At 38.5% G+C, this 9,415-nt stretch overlaps 1 protein-coding gene across 1 annotated transcript in view; it reads left to right on the top strand.

Annotated features, from left to right (window-relative positions):
• Positions 1-8,971, top strand: part of RCHY1 (ring finger and CHY zinc finger domain containing 1, E3 ubiquitin protein ligase) — a 22,662-nt gene extending 13,691 nt beyond the window's left edge. The window contains exons 5-9 of the mRNA XM_012659845.1: positions 4,970-5,014; positions 5,117-5,175; positions 5,264-5,290; positions 6,227-6,347; positions 8,110-8,971. Of these exons, the coding sequence (XP_012515299.1) occupies positions 4,970-5,014; positions 5,117-5,175; positions 5,264-5,290; positions 6,227-6,347; positions 8,110-8,238 (381 nt within the window). The 3' untranslated portion in view covers positions 8,239-8,971. The remainder of the gene's footprint in view (positions 1-4,969; positions 5,015-5,116; positions 5,176-5,263; positions 5,291-6,226; positions 6,348-8,109) is intronic.
• The last annotated feature ends 444 nt before the right edge of the window (positions 8,972-9,415 follow it).

Below are 9,415 nucleotides of genomic sequence, written 5' to 3'. Positions count from 1 at the left end.
CCCTTGATTTGCTTCTCTTTTCTGATTGCTTTGGTTAGGACTTCCAGCACTATGTTGAATAGAAGCAGTGATAGAGGGCAACCTTGTCTGGTTCCAGTTCTAAGAGTGAATGCTTTCAGTTTTTCCCCATTCAGTATGATGTTGGCTGTGGGTTTGTCAGTATGGCTTGTATCATTTTTAGGTAAGTCTCGTCCCGTCTATGCCTATTTTGTTAAGCATTCTTATCATAAAAGGGTGTTGAATTTTGTTGAATGCTTTTTCTGCATCTGTTGAGAGGATCATATGGTCTTTGTTTTTGCTTCTATTTATGTGGTGAATTACGTTCATAGATTTGCATATGTTGAACCATCCCTGAATCTCTGGGATGAAGCCCACTTGGCTGTGATGGATTATTTTTTTGATAAGCACCTGAATTTGGTTTGCTAGGATTTTGTTGAGAATTTTTGCATCTATATTCATAAGGGATATTGGTCTGTAGTTTTCCTTTTTTGTTGCGTCCTTTCCTGGTTTTTGGTATCAGGGTGATGTTGGCTTCATAAAATGTGTTGGGGAGGATTCCTTCCTTCTCAATCTTGTGGAATAATTTCTGCAGGATAGGCACTAGTTCTTCTTTGTAGGTCTGGTAAAATTTGGGTGTGAAACCGTCTGGTTGGTCTGGGACTTTTCTTTTTAGGAAATTTTTTTATTGCTGTTTAATTTCAGTACTTGATATTGGTCTCTTCAGGAATTCTGTTTCTTCCTGATTAAGCCTAGAGAGGCTGTGTGTCTCTAAGAATTTGTCCATTTCCTCCACATTTTCCAGGTTATGTGCATAGAGGTTTTTATAGTATTCATAGATGATATTTTATATTTCTGTGGCATCAGTTTTAATTTCTCCTTTTTCATTCCTGATGGAGCTTATTAGAGTTCTTTCTTTTCTGCTTCTCATTAATCTAGCCAGAGGCATGTCAATTTTGTTTATTTTTTCGAAGAACCAACTTTTTGTTTTATTAATCTTCCGTATAGTTTTTTGTTATCAATTGCATTTAATTCTACTCTGATCTTTGTTATTTTCTTTTCTTCTGCTGAGTTCGGGGTCGATTTGCTCATCATTTTCCAGTACTATTCATTAGATTGTTTATTTGTGATCTTTCTGTCTTTTGGATATAGGCATTTATGGATATGAATTTTCCTGTCAGGACTGCATTAGCTGTGTCCCACAGATTTTGATAACTTGTGTCTCCTTTGTCATTTAGTTCAAAGAATCTTTTGATTTCCATCTTGATTTTCTCCTTAATGAAATAGTCGTTCAGCAGAAGGTTGTTTAGTTTCCATGACTTTGTGTAGAGATGAAAGTTTCTGTTGCAGTTGATTTCTCATTTTATTCCACTGTGGTCTGAGAAGATGCATGGTATAATTTCTATTTTTTAAACTTTTTTGAGACATGCTTTGTGGCCTAGGACATGGTGAATCTTAGAGAATGTCCCATGAGCTGATGAGAAAAACATATATTCATTGTTTTTTGGGTAGAATGTTCTGTAAATGTCAGTCAAGCCCATTTGTTCTAGAGTTCTGTTTAAGTCCATTGTTTCTTTGTTAATTTTCTGTTTGGAGGATCTGTCCTGTGCTGTCAGAGGGGTGTTGAACTCTCTGGCTATTATGGTGTTGCTCTTTATCATTTTGCTGAGATCAAGTGGGATTTGCTTTATGGGTCTGGGTGCACCTCAGTTGGGTGCATAAATATTTAGAATTGTTACGTCTTCTTGTTGAACTGTACCCTTCACCATTATATAGTGACCCTCTTTGTCTTTTATTACTTTTGTTGATTTGAAGACTAAGTTATCTGAAATCAGAACTGCCACACCAGCTTTCTTTTGGCTTCCGTTTGCTTGAAATATTGTTTTCCATCCCTTCACCTTGAGTCTGAATGCATCCTTGTGGGTTAGATGTGTTTCCTGAAGACAGCAGATACTTGGCTTGTGTATATTTATGCATTTGGCCAGCTTGTGTCTCTTTAGTGGGCAGTTCAAGCCATTCACATTTATTGAGAGAATTGATAAGTGGGGCAGATTTCTGTTCATCCTGTTGAGTTGAACTTTGTTGCTTTGTTTTCTTTCTTGAGTCATTGTGGTATCTGGCCTTTGACCTTTAGCTTTTGGGTGATTTTACATTTCTGAGTGTTTATCGTGCTGATCTGTGTGTAACACTGTTTTGAGTACTTCCTGGAGGGCAGGTCTTGTCTTGGTGAATTCCCTCAGTCTTTGCTTATCTGAGAAGGTCTTTTATTTCTCCTTTGTCTACAAAACTTAGTTTTGCAGGGTACGAGATTCTAGGCTGGGTATTTTTCTGTTTGAGAAGAGTGAGAATGGGGCCCCAGTTTCTTCTTGCTTGTAAGGTTTCAGCTGAGAAGTTTGCCTGTTATTCAGATGGGTTTTCCTGTGCAGGTTACCTGCTTTTTTTGCCTTACAGCTCATAGGAGTACCTCTTTGGTGGTTATTTTGGTCATGACTGTGTGTCGTGGTGTATTCCTGTTTGCGATGAATCTCCCAGGAGTCCTTTGAGTTTTTTGTACCTGGATGTCTAGATTTTTAGTAAGGCCTGGGAAATTTTCCTCTGTTATATCAAATAGCTTATCCAACCCTTGTGTATTTTCTTCTTCACCCTCAGGGATGCCTATGATTATGACGTTAGGCTTCTTCACATAATCCCACATTTCTTGTAGGCTTTGTTCTTTTCTTGTATTTCTGTGCTCTATCTCTGTGACTGACTTATTTAATTGAAAGGTGTTATCTTCAATCCCCGAGATTCATTCTTCTGTTTGTTCTACCCTGTTCTTGAGGCTTTCCACTGTGTTTTGTAATTCTTTGAATACATTTTTCATTTCTAGGAGTTCGGTTTGATTTTTCTTTAATATTTAAATTTCCTTAGTGAATTTTTCTTCCAAGTCCTGGATTCTTTTTGTGGTTTCTTTGTGTCGATTATCCATTTTTTCTTGCATATCATTGAGTTTTCTTACAATCCATGTTTGAAATTCTTCTTTTGTCATTTTAGTGTTCTGAATTTGGTTGATGTCCATTGCTAGAAAGCTGGTGTTCCCCTTTGGGGGGTGTGCTTTCTGTTTGATTCTTCATACTTCCAGAGTTCTTTCGCTTAGTTCTTGCCATCTGGATCAGCTTCTTACCTTTAGATTTTCCTTTGGATGATGTCACGCCCTGTTTAGTCTCTCAGCCAGTAGGTGGTGTTTGTGGGTGAGATTCGACCACACCCTGTATGATGAGTCAGTAGATGCAGTAAAAGGGTATGCAGAATGACCTCTGTGTCAGTAGGTGACGCTTGCTGGGAGGAGCACGCTGCAGTGTTGCTTTTGGGTCCCGTAACCAGCTCTTGTTCCTCTGGAGAGGCCCTCTAGTGCCTCAGGTGGTGGGCGGGGCCCTGGCACTTCCAGGTGTGTCTTATTCTCCACCTCAGTGAGGGGCAGGTAGGGGGAGTGAGTCTGGGCAGAGCCGGTTGTGTGAGCCTGCCCTCAAGCTCCACAAATACTGTTAACAGGGGTCAAAGGTCTCTTCTCTGTTTCTGAACAAAGCTGCCAGGGAGGGGCTGAAATGGCCCCACTCATCCAAAAAGTCTGTGTGTGGGGTTGGGGCTGTCTGAGACCTGTAGTCTGGAGCAGGCTTTGCTCCCTCTCACCTTCCTCTATTCCGCGGTTTCTCCCAGGCCTCTGCCAGCAGGCAGGACCTCCAACCAGCGGATCTCCCCTGGCTGCGATGCAGCCCTAGAGGGTCCCTGCCCAGGATCGCAGCCAGGGCTGGGCACACGGCCTTCCCTTGGGAGGAGGGTTGCCCCTCAAGCACGCTGATGTGCCCTTGAAGGCACACACACCTCAGTAGAAGGCACATACACCTCAGTAGGCTCGTTCACAGATATCCCTTCTGTGTCCCCAGGGCAATGCGATCGAGACCTGGGTGTATGGGATCTGGTCTGTAAGCCTATCCCCTGGGCCCTGGAGATCAATCCCTAACCCTGCCAGGGAGAGGAGTGCTGGTCTCAAGTCACCCACGGGGTGCCCAAGCTGGATCAATGTCTCTCTGCCTCAGGATTTTTCCCTCTCTGCTGGAGTCCAGGCAGGCGGTGCCTGGGAGGGCTGGTGGGTAGGGAGCTCACAGTCTGAGTACTCCTCAGTCCTCTGCAGGGCCCCAAAAGGAAAGGTCCCGTTCCCTGCAGATGCCTCTGGGTGGTGGCTAAATTGTTTCTCTCACAGCCGTGGGTAGGGAAGGGGAGAATGAAGCAGTATGGCGCCTGCCGATCAGCTCGGGTATGCACGGGGGAGGTGCCCTGAGGGAGCTGGGAGCCCGGCGCCTGTCCACAGGAGACTCACGGCTCCCTGGTGGCGGCCATCTCTGGGCTGGTGTTGGCCGGTCTCTCCAGCAGCTCAGGAGCCCACCGGCAGTCCGAGATGCAAGGCAGGGGGAATTTCACCGCTCCACCTACCCTCGTCGCTGGTCTCCAAGCCTCTCAGGGCCTTTCTCTTTCCGGTTCTCCTCTGAAACGTCTTCCCGTGGAGTCTCCTGTGGTTTCAGGCATCTTCCTTCCGACCCTCGTCTGGTCTGTTTGTCTGCCTGTTTATTTTTTTTCACTTTCTTCTAAAATCTGCCTTTCTTGCAGAGACACTCTGTCTTGCGGTTTTTCTCGTCTGACATCTTGTCCCTGATCCCAAGACCCCCTAGGTCACTTTTCTTACCCGTAAAATGAAGATAACCTGAATAATTAAAGTTTTTTTGAGCATTTTCATTGTTTCAGGTAATGTGCCAAGCCTGAAATAGTTGTGATAATTAAAAAACTAATAAACTCCTTTCTGATGTATAGGAAGCATGTATTAATGTTAACTATTATCTTTTGTAAGTTGGTTGTATTGTTTTTATTAATACTACTATTACAGCTGATGTTTTCACCGAGTTAAACTTTTGTTAATGTGAGTTTCTCTTTTAACCAGTGTATTGAAAATGTTTCCCGGCAGAATTGCCCAATATGTTTGGAGGTAAGCTTAAGATAGTTTTTACTTTGGAAATCTCTCTCGAATCTGAAATACTTGGATACTTTATCGTCCTCATGTGAGCACTCACCTTTATTGTCTTTACAGGACATTCACACATCTCGTGTTGTTGCTCACGTCTTGCCATGTGGACATCTTTTACATAGGTAAAGTAACTTTTTTTCCCCTCAAAGATGTTTAAAAATAGTGGAGATAGTTTTTGTTGTACTAAAATAATGTTATATTTTCTTTCAGAACGTGTTATGAAGAAATGTTGAAAAAGTGAGTATTTGATGGTATTTTAAAAAATTATGATTGTAAGATGTCTGGTTTTTTGTGTGTAGGGGTGGGGAGGTGGGCAACTATTGCTACTTACACTGTATTGGGCATGGCAGATGCTTATATTGAAATGGGTAGAGTAGATGTGGTGTTAAATTGGACAGAGCATCTTAATACAGAACTACACGTTTATCCCTGTGTTTCTGTAAAGCCGTATCTCCTCCCACAATTAGATATCTCTTGTTTTCTGGCCATACTTACCAAGGAGAACAGTCTCCGCCAGAGGCAGTTACAGTGTTGTCAAAATTCCCAGTAACGTTGCTCCAAATTTTGTTAGGTTGTCATACTAACCTAATATAATGAACTGCAAAGAAAGTTGGTGAAGAGATTGTCTGAAGTGGAGACTTTACTGTGGGAAAGGTTGTTAAAAATGAGATGAGAGTAGTTAGGAAAGAGGAGATTGTATAAATGTATTTTCGTTCTGCAAATTGATGAGCAGAAATTATAACTTAATATGAAAGCCAGATAGAGGGGAACTTTTTCAAATTTTTAGAAAGGAAATAATATGATCTGAATAATTTTTGAGGAATACAATCTCTTCTTTGCATCTTTGCATGAATATATTAAGAAATTAAGGTTGTTTAGATAAGGAGTAGCTTAATTGGTTTTTAAAAATATATGAAGTATAGTGTACAAAGAATGTGAACTAATACCTCTCCATTTTGGAGAACTGAGGAAGAAGACTTAGGTTTGAAAAATACCATAAGATATAGAATTCATTTTAATACTTTTATAGGATAAAGATTCCTAGAGAGAGAGATTGTCTTGAAATAAAGGATAATGCCCTGTCTTGGATGGTTTATGTGCCATCTTCTTGTATACCTGAGTTGATTTACTCTCCATTTAATGTTTGAAAAATAACCTTTCTGTCTCTTCTAGAGGCTACAGGTGTCCATTGTGTATGCACTCTGCTTTAGATATGACGAGGTATTGGCGACAGCTGGATGATGAGGTAGCACAGACCCCTATGCCATCAGAGTATCAGAACATGACTGTGGATGTGAGTGCAATCAGTGCTCAAAACTTTTCAGGTTCCTTACTGACATTTAGTTTTGCTCTTTTGCTCAAATTTGTCTAAAAAATGCTGCTTTGACATAGATGCCAATGTAATGATTAATGGGAAGGACAAAATGATGTTTAAATTTTAGTTGAGTTCAGACCAGGAAAATGGTCCTAAGGATACCTTCATGCAGTTTTTCCCAACACTAGATGGCAGGCGAAAACTTTATTCTGAATTATTTACTCATTGCTAGTAAGAGTCAGTCAGTAATAGAACTGACTAGAGGTGGATCACTAGTGTGATGTTTTAATTATGTTTTATTTTTAATTATTTTAAATTTTGTTTCAAGAGAACATGTTTGCTGGTTTTTGAAGATTACTTTTTGGTTTTTAATGTTAATTACCCTTTTTATTCTATCTTAGACTTTATTTGGTCTTAATTAGCCTACAACCTAAGGTGTATGCCTTTTGTCTTATAGGGAATGATTATCTTCTTTCCATTCATTGAGATATGTTACTATCTCTTCTCAGCACAGTACTGAGTTACAAATCAGAATGGGAAAGCTAGCTTTCTGGTGCTTTAATAATTTTTGGACATACTATAAATTTTCTGAACATATTCAAATACTTGTACATACATGTATAAAAACTACATAACAAGCCAAATAAAATTATTTTTTATTTTATTTACATTGGAGTGTTTCATAATTCATGTGGATAATTGTTAGTAAGGGCAATGAAAGATAACTTTCATAATACTGATAATCATGTGATGTTTTACTAGAAGCTAAATTGTGCTGTGTTCCATGTAGATAATTTTTTGACAAAATAGCTTTATTAAGATATAATTCACGTGCAACTCATTCATTTAAAAGTATATAATTCTGTTCTTTTTAGTACATTCATGTAGTTACACAGACATCACCAGAATTTTAGAACATGTTCATCACCCCAAAAGGAAATCCCATACCCATTAGCAGTCACTTCCCACCACCCCCTGGCTTAGGCAGTCACTAATCTTTCTGCATTTAGATCATATCTTTAAAGGAATTATTTTCCAAATAATAATTTAGAGCAAATTTGGAAATTTCTAAAGCTAATGCTTTTCTTGCATAGTAATGTGTTGATTTATTTTCAGGTTAACACCTTTTCATTTTTCAGGATCTCACTTAGCACTAGAAGAGATTAATTCTTAACTGGCATCTTACTGTCATTTTAGGGATGAGTCAAGAGCCTCTCTTTCTCTTTACTCAATTTAAGGAACTGTTCTTTATGGATTTTCATTCATTCCTCAGGCATAGGAGACAGGGAACTTAGTATATATTAAACCTAAAAGATAAGTAAAAATATTATTTGTATAAAAACTTCAGTTTTGTTGAGTAAGATAAATTTTTAAGTGTTAATGACAAATAATTAAATCATGTATGTTATTTCGAATTTTAAGTATTAGATGTTGATCTGATTATGCCCAGGTTATTTTTCTTGTTTGTACTATTTGTACTATTTGAGAACTATTAATACCTTAAAATAAGCCTCTTTTACTCAAATCTGCATTTTCATTTTCTAAATTCAAAACTAACATTAATAGCCTCTTCAGAGTTTTCAGTGAAAAAATAAAAAATATTTCTACTTATGGAAATGTTTAGACATATGTATTTTCACATCTTTAATATGATTTTGAAGGGATTGTTATGAACAGATAATGCTACTTGTATCTATAAGGTTTAAAATCCTTAATCGGAATTTATCTCTTCATTTTTCAGATTCACTGCAATGACTGTAACGGACGGTCCACAGTTCAGTTCCATATATTAGGCATGAAGTGTAAGCTTTGTGACTCCTACAATACTGCGCAAGCTGGAGGACGTAGAATTTCAGTGGATCAGCAGTGACCACCCTATATCGCACTGGATAAAACAGCATTTTCTGGTTTAGAAAAAGGCTTTCCTTAGTATCGTGTTGTTATAATGTGTTACAATCTATGCATTTCAGTCGATGCGTTTCGTACTGGTGTCAACAGTGTAAAATCATATTCCAAGTACTTAGGGATTCAGGGCCTCATAGAATGATCACAGCTCTGCATTGAATGAGAGCCGCTGCACTCGCGCTTTGATGGAACATGCCTTCATTGTCAGTTGATTGGAAGCCGGTGATGTTTGCCACTGATATTCACATTCTTAGAACTGTGTTACATTGTCATGGAACTTTGCTTTAAGTGACACTGTTCACGCAGAGTTCGTTTTTAGTTCTTGATAAAACTGCACTTAATTCTCAGTAGTGAATTAAGTATTAGCTTTTTAAGGGCTGTGCTATGATGAGAATAAGTTCTACCTTATTGTTAAAATCTAATTACGTACGTTTTAGAATTTTCTAAGACAGTCCTTTGCATCCTCTAAATGTGAATCTTGATGTAATAACTGCTAATAAAATTATATTGCAACAGGGTTTTGTAGAAAATTTTTTCTAAGGTTGTCTACTTTTGGCTCAATTAGGGCAATGTAGTCAATTTTATAATCTAAAAGAAATTTTCTTTTGAGATATTCTTCTATGAAAGTAGCTGGGAAAAATGTTATGTAAAATAATAGGACGCTTCCAAAGCCTTAAGAAAAAGTTCAGTGTTGAAAATTATTTTGTTTAGGTTGCCCAAAATTATTTCTTCAAAGAATGATTCATTCGTTCTTTCAGCAAGTATTTATTAAGCAACAACTGTGTGTCAGATATGGTTCTAGGTACTGTAGACTAGAGACAACAGTAAATAGTAAAGACAAAAGTCCCTGCCTTCATGGTGGTACATTCTAGTCTTCCTCATATTTAATCAGCATACTGTTTTCTTTATGCAAGCAGTTGTAAATGAATGGTTTATTTCTTCCCTAAATGCTTGAAAGTAGGGGATGGATGAGTGGGAGGGGCCTGGGATATTCCTGGCAAGATTTCTGATTTCATAATACTCATATAATGGAATTGATACCTCTTAATTCAGGAACAGAGTTAACAAACATGTTTGATGATCCAGCCAACTTTTACAGTAGTATCTCGGTATTCAGCTTACCATTAGATTAGGAAGTAAAA

The sequence above is a fragment of the Propithecus coquereli genome, unplaced genomic scaffold, assembly GCF_000956105.1.
Source record: "Propithecus coquereli isolate 6110/MARCELLA unplaced genomic scaffold, Pcoq_1.0 Scaffold64, whole genome shotgun sequence".
In the NCBI taxonomy this organism is placed as follows: domain Eukaryota; kingdom Metazoa; phylum Chordata; class Mammalia; order Primates; family Indriidae; genus Propithecus; species Propithecus coquereli.
Note: the sequence above shows the minus strand (reverse complement) of the source record. Positions and strands in the feature narration are given on the sequence as shown.